Below are 21656 nucleotides of genomic sequence, written 5' to 3' on the forward strand. Positions count from 1 at the left end.
CAGGTTCAATTCCGGTCAAGGGCACATACCTCGGTTGCAGGCTCAAGGCTTGACCCTGGTCAGGTTGTGTGTGGGAGGCAACCAACTGATGTCTCTCTCTCACTCCATGTTTTTCTCTCTTTGTCTCTCTCCCTCCCATCCACTCTCTCTCTAAAAATCAATGGAAAAGTACCTCAGGTAAGGATTAAAATAAATAGACAAATAAATAGTCATTACTAATAGTTGTAAGCCACTATGATTTCGAGCTTGTTCCATAGCAAAAACGGACTCATGTTTTATTCCACATTCCCTCCCCAATCGTGTATCTGAGTTCCAAATCCACACCCAATGCCTACCCTTTGATAGGTTCACTTGGATGTGTTAGAAAACTTAAACTCAACATATCTATATTGGAACCCAACTCTTTTCCTTCGTCCTTCTTCATTGAAAGGCTATCCTAAGCATCTAAATGTACATCCAGACACTTGTGAAGCCCCTCCCATATATAATTCACCGGCACAAAACTTTCCTTCTAAACAGTTCTCCAGCACACCCACCTCTCCTGTACTAGCACCTCCCTTGTACAAAAAATTCATTTTTTGTTTCCCTCTAATACATCCAAAACTCGGAAGAAAAGAAAAATTTTCAAAAAAGCTAATTGTCACTGTTTCTCCTGCTTAGACATTAGCTTCCAAGGCTTCCTATGTTTTCAGGAATAAGACCAACATCCGGGACACAGCCCACCTGGCCACTGGCAACCTTTCCCTAGTCTCCAGGTTCAACTCCTGCCGTGTCTTCTCCTGCCTGTGCTCTCAGAAAACCACGCTTCCCCTTCCCACCACAGAGAAAACTGCATTGTGGTTCACCCAGCAGCCCATTCCTTATTTGGGTCCATCTCCTTCCTGAGGCAGACGATGCTTCTCTGACATTGAACTGCTGGGACCTACGCTTGTGTGGCAGCATGGGCCCTCTCTCCCTGGACCACCCTGCCCATTGGTCTGTGCCTCTTCACCCCCTGCTGTCCTCACCCAGGAGAGCAAGTGCAGCTACACGGACCAGCAACATGGATGTGGCTGCATGAAGATATGTATGGAAGAAGGAGGCAAGGCCTCAAGCTTCAAAGGTTAGAATATATTTATACAAACAGAATTATCTGCTAAGGAGCTTACTCTCTAATACTTTGACAATGTTTTCCCATCACCTGGTAGACTCTCCTAAGCCCTGTCACCATACTGCTTCCCAGAGTCCGTTTCTGAATAGATCCTGGCAGCTTAGGTGTTCTTTCCAAAACACGAGCACCAACAGCATGACAAATGGTAACAACAAAACAACACACACACACACACACACACACAAAAATACAATAACACATATTTGATACTCCCTGCTGTTGAAATAATTTGGGGGATCAGGTCTTTTCAAAGAAAATAATTACATTTTGCTCCGTGACATGGAGCCTGAGACCTGTGCTCTATGTTTATTTCATGTGCATGTGTGATGTTTGCAGGAAGGAGAATCTCAGTGCAGCATTTTAGGAAAAATGCAACCCATAGTTTCGCTCCATACAGGCACAACTAACTCTGAGAGTCAGCGGGTTTGTGTGCTGTTCCCTAAAACGTGCTCTTGGAACCTGCATGCAGTACTTTAGTGGGGACTTTCTGTTTACATGCGGTTTGAATGATGTGTATGACCAACCTGCAGATATTGTTGACTGAGTCTTCCGGACAATGGTGGTGGCATTTACAACGCAAGATCTTTGGACGAACAGTGGGGGCTGTACTGTCACCATCCTCTTTCTTGGTGCCCACATTTAGTTTTCCTGAACTTCGCAAAAGCATGTTATCAAGGAAGTCTGCTGAAAAGAAGAAAGGGTAAGCATTTAAGTTTATGGGACAGCCACGCCAAAGTCTTTCATTAACGAATAATGTGACATCAAACAAAATATTGAATTTTCATGACATTTAAAGATTCAAACAAAGGACAGGTATTTTTATGTTTTTTATATTAAAAGTTATACTCTATCAATAAGAGATTATATAGTTAAAGGTAACATACACTGAGTGGCCAAATTATTATGATCTCTGAACGCATAATAACCTGGCCACTCAGTGTGTATCCTATATAATAAAAGGCTAATATGCAAGTTATCCCCTCAACCAGGAGTTTGACCAGCAGGCAGGCTGGTCAACTGACCATGTCCCCTCCCTGTGGCCAGGCTGGCTGAACCCCACCCATGCACAAATTCATGCACCAGGTCTCTAATACACACACACACACACACACACACACACGCACGCACTGAGTGGCCAGATTATTTATGGGTTCAGAGATCATGATAATCTGGCCACTCAATGTATATAACTGTCTCATATAGAATGTGGAAATTCTCATAACACTTTCATTAAATTACTATATTGTATTTGAGCGCAAGGAGCTCAATGAGACACCATTATATAGATTAGTTTTATCTGTATGGTAATACTATGGGTATATATTATCATTCCCATATTCTGATGAGAAAATTAAGACTAAAAGTTAAAGTGATTTTCACACAACTAATAAATCACAAAGCCAGCATTTAAACCTAGATTATTTGCCTCTAAACTCTCTTTCCAGCAGTCTATTTACTTAGGAGTCTCTGTGTTTTAGGTATAATATGTATTTTTTAAACAAGTTATTTGAAATATTTAACCTGAAAAACTGGGTAGGACAATGAAAACTTAGTTATCATTAAGATACATTTCAAAAGACACATCTTCCCTATCAGATTTTTATGCAAAAGTTACTCATGCAAATGCTACTCATATTAGTATCAATGAATCTATATCTCTGATGGAAGACACTCTAGTTGACATGATCTATCCAGGCAGATTTTCTGGGGTCAAAATTAGGCTTTGCGATTTATCAGTTAGTTGACCTTGGACAACTTTATAAATAATGTCATTGTGTCTCATTCCCTTACCTTTAAGGCTAAGATAGTTATAAGCACCTATCTCATGTCAAGAGTTTAGAATATGCATGCTACATAGTAATACTTAATAAATGTTAGTTGTTATTATTATTAAAATAATATTTTTTTCATATTTTAAGTAGTGAGACAATGTTTCATTATGTAACATAGTTTTCATGTTTTTCTTCTTCACTTCTAATGTTTCTGGAAGGTCATTATGTCTGAGAAGGGTGCATGCTTTAATTGATACTATGTATCTAGACATCGGGGTTAAAGCTCTCACCAGCAATATCACTGCACAAATTGTCACCCTGAGCAATGCTTGATTTCAAATCTCTCTCAACACATCCAGCTGGCCTATGATTAAGTCAAATGTTAACAAAAATATTATCTAAGAGATTGTAAAGGTTAAAAAAATAAAATTCTCGGCCTAAGTGCAATATACAAAATAGGTGTACAGTGTGCAGGTGTTATTTTTAAAAACTGCAAATAGATGCCTCCAGCCATTGGTATAGTGGAGAATGAGAAATTTAGAAAAAGATCTATGGTGATTCTCCCTGGTTTTCTGTATATTAGGCTAATTAATTGAATTCTGGTTCTTAATACTACATACTCCTGACGTTATAGCCTGAATTGTCTCAAAGTAATACAAAGTGATGCAAATGAGATATTTTCCATCTATACCAGACCCCGTGTCTTCAAAGTTATAAATAAAATAATAAAATTTTGTTTATTGTGAATATGTCTACTTAACATATATAATGGGTACCTATCCTGTTCCAGGCATAGCCTGTAAGTAGAATAAACTAAACATACACAGAATTAACCGTTTGGTGAGAAAAGTTATTCAGTGAAATGTTTACATAGGATGGTCTACATTAGAAAGGGAATAATATCCTTGTACTATTGGAAATAAGATGTGATTTGTAAGAAACATTTTAAAGGAGTGACAATTTTTTCACATTTAACATTTATTTAAATTAAAGAATAATATAAGATACAGCTATGAGAAAATTCTTTGCAATATTGCTTAAAAAAACCTATGTTTAAAACAATAGGAGATAAGTTATATCTCTAAAATTAGAGTTGTATGTAACAATTAAAATGTTGCTATAGAAGTACATTTATTGACAAAGAATACTAAAATATAATTTTTGTTGAAAAGGGAAAATTTACAAGGTCTTGTCCTTTTGAACAAAAATTTTGTTTTTATAACAACAAGGGGGCTAAAGAGAAGATACTAGCAATAAAAACCTAGAAAGCAGAAACTGATTTTTTAATCCTCACCCAAGAACACGTTTATTGATTTGAGAGAGAGAGAGAGAGAGAGAGAGAGAGAGAGAGAGAGAGAGAGAGAGAGAAAGAAACATCGACTGGTTGCCTCCATAAGTGTCCCAACTAGATCGAACCTGCAATGTAGGTATGTGCCCTGAAGGGGAATTGAACCCACAAGCTTTTGATATACAGGATGATGCTCCAACCAACTGAACCACTGAACCAGGGCCAGAAATTAATCTAACAAAGCCCAAAATGCTGATCTTCTAAGACAAAGGTGGAGAGAGGCCAAGAGTCAAAATAATTTTACCATTTGACCCCCAAAGGCTCCAGACTGGTACCAGAAATTAGTTTCATAAGTGACAGAGAAGGGAATATCGAAAGCAGGAGGAAGCTTAAATCTGTTTTAGAAGTCCTTGGAACGTTAGCTATTCCGTCACAGTCCTTAGACTAAGAGGCTAGCAACCTTCCTTCCCCACCCCTGCAGAAGACTGGACAGGTGCACCTGATATACACATCACAGAGATGCCAAGGAACCATCAGCAAAATGAAAAAGGAGCCCACTTTGTGGGGAATGTATTTGTCAGTCATCTGATACACGGTTAATTTCCAAAATATAAAAAGAACTCATACAACTTGACAAAAGGAAGTCAAACAATTCAATAAAAAACGGGCAAAGGACCTCAATAGACACTTCTCCAAACAGGACATACAGATGGCCAAAAGATGCATAAAAAAGAAATCTCAAAGTCACTAATCAGCAGAGAGATGCAAATTAAAATAATAATGAGCTATCAAACACATCATATCAGCCAGAATGGCTACCTCAACAAATCAACAAATGACAAGGATATGGAGAAAAGGGAACCCTAGCACAATGCTGGTGGGAATGCAATGTATAGAATTTCCTCAAAAAATAAAAATGGAACTGCCATTTGATCCAGTGACCCCACTTCTAGGAATCTATTCTAAGAATCTTGAAACATCAACCAGAAAGAATATATGCACCCCTATGTGCATAGCAGCGCTGTTTACAATAGCTGATATCTGGAAACAGTCCAAGTGCCTATCAGTAGATGAATGGATAAAAAAGCTGTGATATCCCTAGCAGGTTTGACTTAGTGGATAGAGCATTGGCCTGCATACTCAAGAGTCCCAGATTTGATTCTGGTCCAGGGCATGCACCTTGGTTGCTAGCACATCCCCAGCAGGGGGTGTGCAGGAGGCAGCTGAATGATGTTTCCCCCTCATCATGTTTATAATTCTCTGTCCCTCTCCCTTCCTCTCTGTAAAAAAATCAATAAAATATAATTTTTTAAAGCTGTGGTACATTTACATAATGGAATACAATGCAGCTGAAAAAATGGAGTATCTCTTGCTCTTGAGACAGCATGGAGGGACCTAGAAAGTATTATACTAAGCGAAACAAGCCAGTCAGAGAAAGACAAGTATCATGGGATCTCACTGATATGTGGAATCCAATGAACAAAGTAAACTGATGAATAAAATAAATCCAGAGACACAGAAGCATGGAAAAGATGGTGGAATCTCAGAGGGAAAGGGGAGGTTTGGGAGGAAGAGGTTAATCAAAGAACTTAAATGCATATATGCATAATCTATGGACACAGACAATAGTGTGATGAAAGGGAGTGCAGGGTGGAAGGGGTCAATGAGGGGAAAAAGGGGACATCCATAATACTTTCAACGAGAAAGATACATTTTTAGAAAAGACAAAATACATCAGCTAATGCATGAAAAAAGGCAATTAGAAGCTTGACAAAGAACAGTCATTTTATAAAGATATGAATTCGGTCTAATAGTGATGCTGAAGAGCTAGAAAGAAAGACAAAGATGTATTTATGGTAATGGTGACATCCAGATGAAGACTAGAGTAGCATTAAGGAAGACATATCCCAAATACCAAACGTCTGATTATCAAAATGTATTTTTCAAATTTTATTGTATTTTTAGTGTCTTTCCATTTGAAACACAACAAAGGCAGACTTTAATAATAATAGATAATTGATTTAGTCAGCTCTCTAAGGTAATATAAGATCTTTATTAATTCTCATGCTATTTAATTTTGTGTTAAATGTTATAGAAAAGAAGCTAATCATTTAAAACAATTGGAAGATGACTAACCATTAAAGAAACATGAAGTATAATTTAGTATATTTTATTTTCTAAATTAGTAAGTTAAATCATTAAAAGATTTTTCCAACAAGGAAGCTAAACAATGAATTGTTTCTATTTAATTAAAATGAACAGAATCTCAACAAAATTGATTCTTTCTTTCCAATAGCACTCTGGGCAATTATGGCTTTTTAAATATTTAATAATAGAACTATAAATAAAGCTGATAGGAAAACATAATGGAAAAAGACCAAGAAAAATCAGACTTTGTAGAAATTTCTAAGGAATCAATCCTATACTGAATAAGTCACTCTTTAGGAGCTCATCACATATTTCAGCTTCCTTCTCTCTCCTTCCCTCACTCCTCTCTTTTTCTGACCAATCTTGAGTCCAATAGTGTGAATCCAGACACTTCAGATGCATCCTGTCTAGATTAGCTGGTACATTATAACCCAGGGAGTTAACTAGCCAAATTGTTAAGATTATACAAAGTAGGGCATGTGGAAGCCAATGTAAATTGGTTCTCGTTTTTTAAAGGACCACCACTCTTTCAGGGATAAATGAACCACAAAATCACTTCCAGACATGTGTGCTTATCTGCGTGTGTACTCTTAATGAATCACATCTAAATTACATTCCTTATGACTTCTATAAGAGAGTTATAGCTTTCCAGGCAGATTAATCAAATTTCATGAAATAGCCTAATAATTAGCATGCAATAATTATTCAATTTATTTATTTAATTTGTAATTTATTCAATTACAAAGATTAAATAGAAAGTTATTTTTCTTGAATATCTTCTCTGGGATATATGTTATAGTTCTATACATGTTTTCAGCTACTTTGTATATATTTCTGTATAGTTATATGGAATTTTATATGGCATCTCTTCTTGCATAAGTTAGGAAATAAGGCACTTTTTTTATACCACTTATTTGGAATTAGTGGACAATTATTAGCTAGAAACCTGGTATAAACAATAAAATAACTATTTTGATGTATAAACTTAATAAATAAGTTTATTTTTAAAATATTAATATGTTTTAATATTATGAACACTTCCATATGATCTTTACAAAAGAAAATAGAACAAGATTTTTTCTTGGAAAAATCAGAAGACAAAATAAAAGTGAAATGCTAAAAAAAATTACAATGCTACTACAATTCTGCAACAAATGAATTTTAAAGTATATATTCATCCATTAGATCCCAAAATGTTTTGGCTACATTTAATTTTGGTTATTTTTTTCTCAGTAACATTTTTATCACTTCAAAAATACCATAAGTGAGACATTTTTAGTTTTTATATGTCATAGTGAAGAGAAAATCAGAATTCCATTCGCAATATTAAAATACACAGAGAACAATCTTTCTGAACAACAAAGGTAATTCAAGGAAAATTAAGTATCAATACACAATATGCTTAGAAATAAATTTGAGTTATCAAAATTCATTTTAAAATGACATTATTATTTTGTGCTACAGGATGTATTATTAATTGTTTTCCTTCATTTTCTCTTGATTATTTTTTAGCTCTCTGAATACACCAACAAATAATAAAATTTTGTGTCTTTACTGTTCTAACCCTCTACACCAGAGGGCAGGCAAGGAACAAGAAGAGAAATTGCAATTTTTAGCACATTAGTTTGCACTTAAGTATTTTTGGTATAAAGGTGAGTGGAAGAAAATTTTGAAAGTCCTGATCTGGCCAGCAATGCTTTGGGAATGATCCACTCTAACCCTAGCTATCGTGTATGGTAATAAATAATATGAAGCAATACCTATTTCCTTAACAAAAACTGGTTTAAATACATTTGTCAAAAACAGGAGTGTATAATAGGATTAAACCTTAAATCGGAGCTTAAAAATAATGTAATTTTAAAAATAACTTTTAATGATCTTAAATAACAACACTAAATAGGTGATTAATGTTTTTTATTTTGTCACTTATATCTTGATCATTTCAATTTAATGATTTAATTTACTATCTATTAAACTTCCTCAATATTCATTGCTTAACTTGCTTTTATTTTATCAACACATTTTCAAATGAATTTTATGTTGTTTGTAATAAATATATATATATATTCACACATATAAACAACATGAAACCCAATGATTAATACAAAGTTGGGATATGTACTTATATTCTTTTGAAAAGTAACAAAATATAAATACAATTTTGATTCAAAAATACCAAAGCAAAATCACATATATTACAAGGGAAGACTAGACTTTCTTATTATTAACTGTGGTGTTACCTACATGGAAATCTTTCTTCTTCAAGAGTTTCAGGTGTCAGAGGAAAGAGGTACAGGGGAAGGTGGAGGGGGATGAAATGTCGATTGAAAAACCAGTATCAGGTGTGTTCACCGAGTAGTGGATGCAAACTTGACCAGGATAACATAAAAAACAGACAGAACAGTTCAAACCCAGTTCAGGTACTTCCCTGCTCTGTGGCCTGAGCAAGTCATATAACCTTCCTTAAAGAGGATGTGGAGAGTGGCAGCACTCATTGGTTTGCTATAAAAACTGAATGAGATATTCCAAGAAAAGCACCTGCTATGTTCCTTGCACATAGTAAGAGTATATCATTGCTTTTTGTGCAGCAGAAGCTTGCTATTCCTTTTTTGTTTGTTTAATTCTTCAGATTTTTCTCTTTTCCTATTTTATTTTACTTCTTGTTCCTTTTGTCCCTGCTCACTCATCCTATCTAATAAAGAGAGAATATGCAAATTGACCATCACACTATGACAAAGATGGTGGCACCCATAGCCTCAGGATGATAGTGCGCAGTCCCCTCAGTACCACCAGAGTCCCCCAGTCCTTTCAGGCCAGCCGGGGAGGGGGACAACAGATGCATGATGCAGCAAGACCACCCTCAGCCCCCCAGCTACCCAGGGCTGTCCGAGACTCAGGTAACCAGCCAAGGCTTGCAAAGCTGGCAGTGGCAGCAGTAGAAGTGTGAGCAGGGTATCACCTTCCTGATTGCCGAGTCACCTCCCACCCCTGAGGGCTCCTAGACTGGGAGAGGCAGACCAGGCTGAGGGATTCCCCTCTAGTACATGAATTTTCATGCACCAGGCCTCTAGTCTATATATATAAAAGTCTAAGTAACCGATCATACATCAGTCAATCGCCTGACCAGCTGGCGGGCAGATACATATGACTCGTGGTGGCAATTTAAAAATAAATGTTGACTGCTGAAACCGGTTTGGCTCAGTGGATAGACCATCGGCCTGGGGACTGAAAGGTCCCAGGTTCAATTCTGGTCAAGGGCATGTACATTGGTTGCGGGCACATCCCCAGTAAGGGGTGTGCAAGAGGCAGCTGGTCGATGTTTCTCTATCATCAATGTTTCTAGTTCTCTATCCCTCTCCCTTCCTCTCTGTAAAAAATAAATAAAATATGTTAAAAATAAATAAATATAAATAAATAAACGTTGGCTCGTGCATGCAAGATAAATATAAAGCTCTCAGAATGGATACTATTGAAATCCCCTATGAAAGGATTTGTAACAGATCTATTATTGGTGCTACCTTTGGAAATAGTATATCCATAGATAAATTAAAAATATATCTAAATGTGTAATTCCTTGTCCTAAAAATGAACACGTTTATAAATTAAATGAAGACATTTTGGATATACTCGATGGAGATTTTCACACCTATCACACACAAGTGATGACTCCATTGATTCAACAGATGATGCTGAAAAGGAAAATTTTCTCATCAAATTGTCTTTTTTCTTTTCTTTTTTTATTGTTTAAAAAATTACAAATAGTAGTACATATGTATCCTTTTTACCCTAATTGGTCTTCCCCCAGCATCCCCTACCCCCGGCACATATTACTCCTTTGGAAATGCTGTGTCATAAATTAAAATGAAAATGGGTGCAACCATCATGCTACTGAGAAATCTTAATAGTAAATGGGTCTTTATAATGGTAATAGATTTATTATCAAAAGATTGTAACCTAACATAATCGAAGTTAAAGTATTAACAGGATCTGCGGAAGGAGAGGTTGTTCTGACTCCAAAAATTGATCTGTTCCCAACTGACACTGGCCTCCCATTTAAATTAATTCAAAGACAGTTTCCCATGATGCCAGCATTTGCAAGGACTATTAAAAAATCACTAGGACAAACTCTAGTCAGAGTAGGAATATTCCTACCTTATCCAGTTTTTGCACATGGTCAGTTATATGTTGCTTTCTCTCAAGTTCGAAGAGCATGTGATGTTAAAATTAAAGCTGTAAATACTTCATCACAAGGGAAATTAGTCAAGCACTCTGAAAGCGTTTCACTCATTATTTGGTATTCAGGGAGATATTAGAATAAGTTTAATCACTTTATCAGTCATTGTTTGCATTAATGTTTTTATATTATGTCTTTGTTGTTGTTATATCATGTTGTTATTATTTATTAAGCAATTTACATATTATTTTCATATATAATTTACTAATTGTCTTTAATCTCTGACACTTCTGTTATAGAGAAAGGGCAAAAAGCGATATCAAAATATTTCTTCTAATCGATTTCCTTTCAATGTGCACTAATCTATGCACTGGGCCACTAGTCTTCCATATGTTTCTACTTCTCTTCTTTTTCTTCTTCAAATATATTACTTCAATTTACTTTCTTTCACTTTCCTTTTCTTTCTAGATTCATCACTGTGAGCAAAAAAATCTATAAAAATCCAGAGCCTTTTGGTTTAAGAAACATTGAAAGTTTGTTCAGGGCCAACTAATATATTATTATTAATTTTCTTTTTTCCTGTGGCACATTCATTTATTTAGCAAATAATCATAAAACCTTATTCCATCTACATAACATAATGGCCCTGAGCACTGGAAATACCCTCAATAAAACAATAATTTTGCTGGTGAGACAAATCAACTACACATGGGACATGGTAAGAAAAATCAACTACATATGGAAACCCAAAAATAGTATATGAAAACAATAAAATAGATGTCACAATGCCACATACAATCATCAAGTGTAAGTCCTAGGTAGGAGTGCATAGAAGGAAAGATTACTATGGGTGGCAGTAATCAACCACAATCTTTTATGGAAAACATAAGCAGCAAAACCAGGAAGACATAAGCACAGTTTTTCATTTCAGTGGCTCATTGTTAACACTATTGAGTAGGTTAAGAAAAACACATTTAGTTTTAAAATGCTGGATATGTGCTGGCTGTCTATAGGAACTGGGGCTTTTAGCATCAAATATTTCTACATGTTTCCATTTAATGGCAATTGTTTCTCTTTTCACCACACACATCCTCATTACCACATCACTCAGGTTCTGCAGAATAATCATGTTTTCAACATTTTATATCTTACAAGCCCTGCCAAGGGACTCCAAACCACCTGGGTAAAAAGTGAAAGCTTCTATCATTCAAGTGTTTTTTTGTATGGGATACTAGATTAGGACTTGTGCAAATCATGGAAAGATTAAATAGATTACATAAATGTGTGCAGACAATAGAGACATGTATATTTGTTGGTTTTGCAGGTAACTATGTGCTGGCTCAGAGTTCTGAGCCCGAGTACGCATATTAATCCATTGTGATAGCAATGACAGTACTTTGGTTATCACTCATGCAATCTTTAAAGGTAAAACAGCAGTAACCTTTCCCTCAGGTGTTAATAGGCTTTTGAATTTGGAGAAAATCAACCAAAATGTTCAACCAAACTAAAAATCGTATAAAATATCCCCAAACACAGCATGAGTATAAGTAGTTTAATAAGAGCATCAATATAAGAAATAAGGGGCTTGACAAGCAAGTAGCTGGCGTGTTTAGAGAAAATGTAACATCAAACTCAGTCTATATCCATCAGATAGCATAATTGCAGCTGATAGAACGATTAAAAAATTCAAAATATCACTGTATTTAAAAATATTTAATGTGTCTGTTCAAATCCACATTGTTGGGAAAGAAACTTGACGCATGGTCTCTTTGACGATAATGTCAAAGGCTTGGCAGCCTGCCAGGCCGGCTGCTCGAATTCTATTCAGAGACATTTCTATCAATGCTCTGCTTCACAGGGCTCTGAAGCTAATCAGAGTGGATGTTCAAGTTGCCCCTACACTAAAACTCACTCTGCCGCTTTGCAGAGCACTTCCAAGTCAGCCTGATGTGTAAAACTACTTTGAGCAGACTCATACATGCAGAGAAGAGAAGAGACAATGAAGCCAGACAGACCAAAAAGCAAATCACCGTGTCCGTGCCCTTCTTTTTCCCCAAAGAGAAAACCTGGAAAGAATTTAGGATCTCTCTGTCCCCGATCCTTTCTGCATCCTCTAACTGACTAACTGTTAAAGCCTACCTTAGTTAAAGAGCATACTGACCTAAAGATACAAACATAAAGCTATTTCAAGTGCTTAAATATTTGAGGCAAAAAATAAATATCTGAGGCATAGAATACATACATACTTTTAAATATTGTAGAATGCACTGTTATCAACTGCTACCATCAACAATGAACTTAAAGATCTATCTCTGAGGAAACAATGTAGGATAATGATCATCAGCAACAAGATAAACATTAAAACAACACTGTGAATAGTAGAATGCCATTACAGAGTTTTAAGGAAAGGAAATTCTAAACAACAGTTCAAAACCTACAGTGCTATCTACGTGGCTTTGTTTACATTCATGTGCTTTGCTTCATAGAAAGTTTTCTAAGATAAGATACCAAAAATGACATGAATTACTGAAATCACCTTCATTGCTGAGAATATACTCAACCTTGCTAAAATAATTTCTAACCCTCTTGGTCAAAAGTAAATGACTTAGTTACTCTATTTTCAAAACATTTGTTGTTCTAATATTCAGATCCTTAATTTACATTTTAACATATTTTTGTATTTTTAAAGGCCACATTTGCAAGAAAACAACCCCGACTTCTGTCATCTGTGAATTCAGAGTTATCTGTCATAGGTAGCTGAAGAATTCACAGAGCCAAAAACTAAGAATCGTTCAATTATACCACAAGGGCTGTGCACAGCCACAACGCTTCATTTTAACCATGACAGTGTTGAAAATATGTAGGGGCATTTACTCCAACATGTATGCAATGCAAAAGTTAAAGCAAAAGATGTGGGCATTTTAATAGTGTAGAAGTCAGCTAAATCACACACTGCTGGGGCAGCTAAGCTAAACTGCACTTCCTTGCCATTTGATTTTTGTGTGTAAAATTTGACACCCCTCCCCCCGAATTTTTCTATCTCACTCTCTATGCCAAGAAACAACTAAGTTCTATCATCTTCTTTTGTGCCTGTGCCAGAATTGGCTTAACTGATCTTGCTTACACTATCTGGAGAGGAAAGCGAGCCTCTGTAAGATATAAAGCCTTCCCCACTACTCACATTTGACTTCTGTGCGCTTGATAGATCATTGCCAGGTTCCCCGGGATGAGACATGAGGAGGAGGCACAGAATCGCTAGGGGTTTCCACTGAGGAGCCCAGCGCCGCAGGCAGCACTAATCCTGCACCTGTGATGTGTTATTCAGCAGTTAAGAAATGCAGTCCAGACTGCGGTTGCCTAATACAGCTCAGCTGTTTTTCTCAGTGCGCGCTTTGATTATAAACTGGCAAGAGAGATTATTCCGGTCAGGCACTGAGCTATATTCAAGATACATGGCATATGACAATGGAAAGGTAAAAGAGAACGGAAACTTTAGCATCAATAAATAAATAAATAAATAAATAAATAAATAAATAAATAAATAAAAAGAAAGAAAGAAAGAAAGAAAGAAAGAAAGAAACTAAAAGAAAGGCACTGACCACTGTGTATTATGTAACATTTCCAGATGGTTAAAAGCTGCTTCTGATTATAGGTAAGGCAGAAAAATATACAACATTAAAATATCTAGAAATCTACTTTTTATACGATCTTTTGACATTGAGAATGGTGCTTCAATGTGCAATTCCTAAGTTTATTTTTAAAGTAAGCACAACCTCACAAATTGATCAGCTACATAAACATTTTTAAGGGGTTTACTTATACTAAATGTCAAACTTCTTTTATAATTTGGAGCCTTTCAAGATGTTAGGAAAAATGACAACTCAATGATTACCATTAATCTTATCTTTTTATTAAATCCCACCATATCAACTTGACTCATTAATTTTTTTACATAAAGTTTATATTTTGGACACAACTATCCTGTTAACCATGTAGGTAAAACAGCAAAAAAAAAAAAAAAAAAAACTTATTTTAACCTAGCATAAAATTGCTCCCAATCCAGATTGATTAAATAAATATTTACCATATACAAGGCTGTCTACATAGCACTTTAGATTTCACAGAGATGAAGAGGAAATGACGGCTATGCTCACAAACTTTAAAATCTAACTGGGAGAGTGGAAGAGAAGTTACCTTTTTTATTGTTGTTCTTTTGTCATAAAAAAGGCTGCTGACGAATCACTCACACCAAAACTTTCACTGTTTCCTTTTACACTCTCTATAAACACAAAACCATCTGTCTCCCAGGCTAGTATCCATGCCATTTTAAATAAATAATCTAAAACTTATCTAAAAAACAGATATCCTTTCCTAAGAGCAGATGGGTTAAAAACACAAAAAGAGTTGAAATTAAAAAATATATATTAATATCTATCAATTTTAAAATGTAAATATAATTTAAATGTGTGTATTAAAGAAAATGCTCAATATTTTTTTCATTTATTAGATATTAATTCCCTGCTAAGCCACCCAGTCTATAAAAAGTGTTATTAAGAAAATTCCATATGATATAGACTAGGTCAAAATAAATTCATATGTCCATAAAAACATTCACTTCTCATCAGAATTTGGCAAGTCTTATGGCTTCGCTGATATTCAGACATTTATATATGAAGACATTAGTGTTGATAATACTGCATCAAAGTCCCTAGTAATACTCTGAGGCCAGCTAAGTGAGGACCAAGATTTAAAAGGTATGCCATAAAATATTATATTAAAATTCTCCTCACTATTCCCATAATCTGGTTTGTGCATCCAAAGTAAAATAGGATGGTTGAACTGGGTCTTGGGTATGTATTTATGTGATTATCAATATACAGACTCATGATATTTTAATACAAACAATTTTCCCCAAAATTATACTTAATTAAATATTAAAATAGTGCTGAGATTCTGAAGCACCAAGCGCTTCCCTGTGACTTACAGGAATAAGAGGCCAAAGGACAATCTTGCTGACTTTGGGCAGAAACACCGAGGAAAGGTCTCAACTGAGATCATGTTAGTATAAGGGCTACGTTATCCTCAATCTGAGTACAGCACACTTTGAAACACTCTGGCCTGATACTGCCTAAGCTGTCCCTCTTTCGATAAACAAGTGGCTTCAGTTTTCAAAACATTCTCTAAAAGCGATCTTTTTGTGTGCTGAATTGTAGACAGCCTAGTAGACTCAGTGGCCCCGGCTCTAAAAAGCCGTATTGATCTTACCTTTAAATCTTCATTTTCCTTATCCAATTTATATCTCTGCATGTATGTCAATAATGTACCTGCACATACATCATATTCTTGGTAAGAATGTTTCCTTCTTCCTCTTTTAAATAATCATCAATATGGGATTTCACAATAAACAATAAAAAAAAACCTGAATTTGAGATGCCACATGAAATTTAATTATCTCTCATAAACCCTTTCTTCAGATGTTTCTGTAATTTGAACCATACATACCAATGAAAGTTAGATGGATCTTTGCACCATATTTTCCCCCCTGAGATATTTTGATAAGTTGAATGTAGGACCTTCAATGTCAGTGTAAGAGTAAGAAGGTAAGAAATATATACTTAAGTCATGTTCCATTTAAATGACCAAAGTGCTCCCAAACAATAATAATACTAATGTGGACACAAAGGACAATGCTAAGTGGTCACTGCACTTGGAAAGTTTTCCACATTCACAAAGAACATAGATCAAACAAAATATTTTACCACAATTTAACAGGTGGTACTTCAGCTATGAGAAAACCATTCTCTTACGTTTACCTAAAGAACTGGAAAATAACATGGTCTGGCAGGCAAGAACTTTTACTACTTAATGAATTAGAGACTGGTACAACTTGTCAGTTTTAACTTGTATGGTCATCAGGCCTCTTGATCTTCTATGAGCTAAGTCTCAGTTGTTTTTTTGTCTTGTTTTGTTTTCCCTAAGGAAAGAGCAAGATGATCTTTCAAAATGCGTAAGTCCAATTGATGGTAAGTGATTAGTTAATAAAATTATTTCTTTTCTCTCCATCTTTTTTGGCAGACAAAAATATATGTGTTTTCGTGATGAAAACCATAGCTGCTTTTTGTTAGGAATATTTCCCGGTGGCTCCCATGTTTCATCACGTAGTCAAATAGCCTAACCAGAAAAGTATCAAACTTGTGTGGATTATTAATTAGACGGATAACTTGGAATAAAACAACTCCAATAGCCACTTCCTAAATTATCTTCACCCCAGCCCTTAGAATATGACACTTGGTGACAATTTTGTGCATGCTAAAATTGTGGTAAAGCACATGTTTCTCTTCCCATTTCATACCAATAAGGGAAAGGAAGTATTGCCAATAGGCGCCATCCCAAACAGCCCACCCACCCCCAACTGTGCAAGGCTCTTTCCCTGACTAGCGGGGAGCATAAGCAGAGAGATCATTAGTAATGACACGTACGCGCTAGCAGATCATGTTGACTCACTTTAGGAACTATTAAACTATAAACACTGTGCTGAAAGCCATTTATCTGCATTTCAGGATAAACAGCAGAAGCTACTCAATTAAGTAGATTGCAAGGAATAAGTTACTGATGCCAAACCAAGGGAAGCCCAATTTTGAAAAGAAAAATCTCTAAATTTAATAAAAATCAGTCTAGGATTCAAAATTATTTAACACTTTATTTTTTAGTATAAATACAATACATTAAATACATATTGTAACCTATATGTTAAAAGCCTCCTCCCCCCGGAGGGGGTCAGAGAGGGAGATATGTAATACTTTCAACAGTAAAGATAAATTAAAAAGATAAAAAAGAAAACATGACCAAAAAAGGGGGGGAAAATAAAAAGCCCAAAGTTATTGCAGAATAGTTCAAGTTCAAAGGCAATTTACTGATACCTGATGGATATTTTCTCTTAAGTGACAACATTTATGGCAATACTGATGCTGATGTTATCAGGGAAAGCTTTACCTGCTACTATGTAGAAGGTGATGTTGAATTAGGTCTGTTTCCTTTGCCAGTGCTCTTGCTACTCACAAACAATTCCCCTGTTTTGAAAGAGAGTTTCTAAAATGACTCCTCTCAAGAAAATGAAACACCACGTGAGTACTATTTTTCATGTAAATATGTTTACACATTTCTATCTCTAGCACGTTCAACGGCTTCAAGAAAAACACCGATCTATCAAGGAACACTGGGGGTCTTATTGCAGTTGATTAGAAGAACATGAGATAAATCAAGTACCACATTCAGGTAAAACAGTACATTTAGAACTTATTTCTCCTGCTTGTCAGAAGCCATATCAAAATCTGCTCCTTTTCACACCTCCAGATGTCAGGAGCTTTTCAAAACAATTTGAGGTCAGAGAAGAGAACACACAGGTGTGTGTTATGTCAACTACTGAAAGCAACTGAAGGCTAGCCTGGAATCTGATCCCCTCACCCACACATTCTTGCGCGCATTACAAACGCTCCCTGAAGGAACAGCACACCAATGCTGACTCCTTTTAGAAAACATTCTGCATCTCATGAGATGTATTTTTCAGCAGGATTGTTCAAAAGCGTCTCTGCTGCATAACGTCCAACTCTCTGCAACCTCTTCGCCACCCTTTCATATCGTCTCCACTATCACCCCTTCTGGGCTGTTTCATCAATCCTATAACGGATTGAACAACAATAAAATATCAACATGTGTGTCTGTTACATCATGAGAACTGCGACAACCCACACACAAAAAAATAAATGTTAGGATATCAGTAGCAAATGCTTCAGAATAACGATCAGGTGGTCTTGGGAAAACGCTATTTTCACTGCTGGTGTAACAAGCCTGGATCAGAAAAATGGCAGTAACATCAGCAAATCTTTTTTTTTTTTTAATATATTTTTATTGATTTTGTACAGAGAGGAAAGGAGAGAGATAGAGATCTAGAAACATCAATGAGAGAGAGTCATCGATCAGCTGCCTCTTGCACACCCCCTACCGGGGATATGCCCGTAACCAAGGTACATGCCCTTGACCTGAATTGAACCTAGGACCTCTCAGTCCCCGAGTCGACGCTCTATCCATTGAGCCAAACCGGTTTCGGCAGCATCAGCAAATCTTAAAAGATCAGTGCTTGCCAAAACCAGTTTGGCTCAGTGGATAGAGTGTCAGCCTGCGGGGCTGAAAGGTCCCAGGCTGGATTCCGGTCAAGGGCATGTACCTTGGTTGCAGGCACATCCCCAGTAGGGGGTATGCAAGAGGCAGCTGATCCATGATTCTCTCTGTTTGATGTTTCTAGCTCTCTATCCCTCTCTCTTCCTCTCTGTAAAAAAAAAAAAAAAAAAAAAAAAAAAAAAAAAAATCAATAAAATATATTAAAAAAATAAAAATTAATAAAAGTTAAAAAAAATCAGTGCTTGCACTAAAAACGGGTGCTTATTCAAACCTGCATTAGACACAGACAGTGACTTACAGGTGACATTATTTAAAAAACAAAAACAAAACGCGAATTTAAAAAGTATTCACCGAAGGAAAGGCTGGCCATTAAATGATTGGGTTCCCAATCAAGATTTAAAAAAGTCTGCCCTCTGATTACAGTTAGTAATGATCCAAAATAATCACATCAAGACTTTAAACTAGGGGTGTCGAACTCAATCAGAGAAGGGGCCAAAATCTAAAATCCAGCCTAAATCGCGGGCCGAATGGTTTACTGAACAGTCATAAACTGTCATTGTGATGGAAACGCAGCGGAGTGCAGTGATGACAGCGCGGTGCGGGCCACATTGCAAGGCCTGGCGGGACGGATTTGGCCTGCGGGCCTTGTGTTTGACACATGTGCTTTAAACAGTCTCCCTGGCCGACTTGGCTCAGTGGATAGAGCATCAGCCTACGGACTCAAGGGCCCCAGGTTCAATTCCGGCCAAAGGCACATGCCTGGGTTGTGGGCTCAATCCCCAGAGGGTGTCGTGCAGGAGGCAGCCGATCAATGATTCTCTCTCATTATTGATGTTTCTATCTCTCTCTCCTCCTTTCCTCTCTGAAATCAACAAATAAATATATATTTTTTAAAAGACTTTAAAAATATCACTATCAATCATACCAACAGATACTCAAAAGACTCAGTATTTGTATAATCCTTCCTTTCACACCCTCCACAGAGATGTCCACAGAGGATCTATCAGTAACAAGTTATTCCCACAAAACTCGCTTTCAGCCAAACGTTCCTAGTATTTTCCAAACTTCAAAAATATCTCAGGACTGAGCAAACCCCCGGGCTAATGATAATAAATAAATAAATAAATAAATAAATAAATAAATAAATCTAAAAAAAAAAAACACCCTGAAACCTTTAAAACATTTTTGCATTTTCTTTTTCCAGGGCCTTGAACAAGAGCTAATGCTCTGAGCAGGATGCACAGGGTACTCTGAGCACAGTGTGGGGAGAGGCTGAAAAATGTACACATACACTCCATAGCTACACATGCCAAGTCGCTTAGCTTCACTCTTCTTGTGGGTAAGTAAGCAGAAAACCCAGTGGCCTCCACTCCCTATAGTCCATGTGCATGGGAAACACTGGGCGGAGGCTCTCTCTCCTGGAGGATCTGAGCAGAACATGCTGATTTGATACAAGATCCTCCTCTGCCTCCCTTTGCCATGTCCCAATCCCAGTGGCTTCTAAAAACCTCAATATGCTCAAAGAGCCAGCTGTCTTTCTTCCCTCCCCCTCTCGCTGAGAAGACAGGAAGCACCAGATGTGGAATATCCTTGTCTGCCCCCCTCCATTCAACGCAGCCCTCCTATCTGTGAACTTCTACTTGTGCTGGTCATCTCAGGGAGCTCCCTGCCAGGCATCTGCTGGATCCCACCTCTTCTCACACACCCAGGGCCCCAGTCAGCCTCATACAGGGTGGCTGGGCTCTTCACAGTTTCCTTTCTGGGTTGTAAAAAAAAAAACAAAAAAAGGAGTTGTTTTCCCAGCATAGATCAGCCCACCTGAAAGGAGTTTCAGGACAAAGAGAGAATGAGTGTATTGGGAAGAAAGGCCAAAGAACCCTGAAAGGAACACCTGAGCTGCTATGCTTGTGCCTTTATACCACAATGCAGCCACTTGTATACAAAACACGTAACCGAGCGCCGGCGCTCACAATAGGCCAAGTCGCACGTGTAACAGGATAAGGGGGCTCGAAACAGGTGTTGGAATCATGATTTCTCACCCCAGCCACGCTACTGACTTGGAAATCTCCTGCATGGCCAGAAGGTTTGGTTTGGAAAACCAGCAGGGGGACGGTTTACCAAATAAAGCTTAGGTAGTAAACATAGGTTCTCAGGAGATGTTTCTGGGAGAAACACCAGTGAATGAATCAGCTCACTCAGAAAGACTCCGCCACACATACCTGCCTAGATTAGAAATCTGGTGGGAAGGAAATGACCCGAGGCAACAGCATCATGTAACAGTGCCCCGCAGTGACTGCTCTCCCATGACACATTCCCTGGATGGGCAACAGAGAGAGTGATAATGGGTGTTTCTAAAGAAAGGAATCATGTGCAGAAAGTAGCGGCTTCTCTGGTAACCAAAACATTCCCAAACACTGTAATGTGTTACACCTCCAACTACTTCCAGCTACTTCCTTTACCTAATAAAGAATCTGGGGAAAGGGCATCCAAGCCCCATTGCCTAAGATCATAACTAGTTATGGCAGAGAAATAAAAATAAACCCAAGCTTGCCTAGCTACAAACACGGGGGATCATTCACAACCAAGTCCATGTGTCTATATGTTACATATGGATGTAAACATGGACAGCCCCTGACTTTACCCACCTAACTTCAGGCAGACCTTAAGGCTGATACCTACATTTACATATTTACAAAATATTACACACATATAAAACAATATATGTTATGAGTTACACTAATGAGTTTACTAAGAAAGGGATTAGGACAGATTATATTGAAAGAAAGAAAAAAGACAAGACAGAAAGGCAAAAATGAACAACAGCTGTGAATCTCCAAAATTAGACTAACCTATTCGTCTGGAAATAACTCTTATTTCCTTTAAGCATTTTAGTAATTAAATTATAAACTATAGTTAATAAAGGATGAATTTTGCTCTGATATAGAA

At 36.9% G+C, this 21656-nt stretch overlaps 1 protein-coding gene across 6 annotated transcripts in view; it reads right to left on the reverse strand.

The window, feature by feature from the left end:
• Positions 1–21656, reverse strand: part of BMPR1B (bone morphogenetic protein receptor type 1B) — a 371913-nt gene that overhangs the window by 61351 nt on the left and 288906 nt on the right. For 3 of the 6 annotated variants that reach the window (XM_036411200.2, XM_036411157.2, XM_045570677.1), the window contains one exon: positions 1675–1831. In XM_036411200.2, coding sequence (XP_036267093.1) covers positions 1675–1817 — 143 coding nt within the window. In that variant the 5' untranslated portion in view covers positions 1818–1831. Of the gene's footprint in view, positions 1–1674; positions 1835–21656 lie in introns of all 6 variants that reach the window. The other 3 variants (XM_036411165.2, XM_036411136.2, XM_045570675.1) reach the window with 1 other exon arrangement.

Source organism: Pipistrellus kuhlii, unplaced genomic scaffold, assembly GCF_014108245.1.
Source record: "Pipistrellus kuhlii isolate mPipKuh1 unplaced genomic scaffold, mPipKuh1.p scaffold_m20_p_1, whole genome shotgun sequence".
In the NCBI taxonomy this organism is placed as follows: domain Eukaryota; kingdom Metazoa; phylum Chordata; class Mammalia; order Chiroptera; family Vespertilionidae; genus Pipistrellus; species Pipistrellus kuhlii.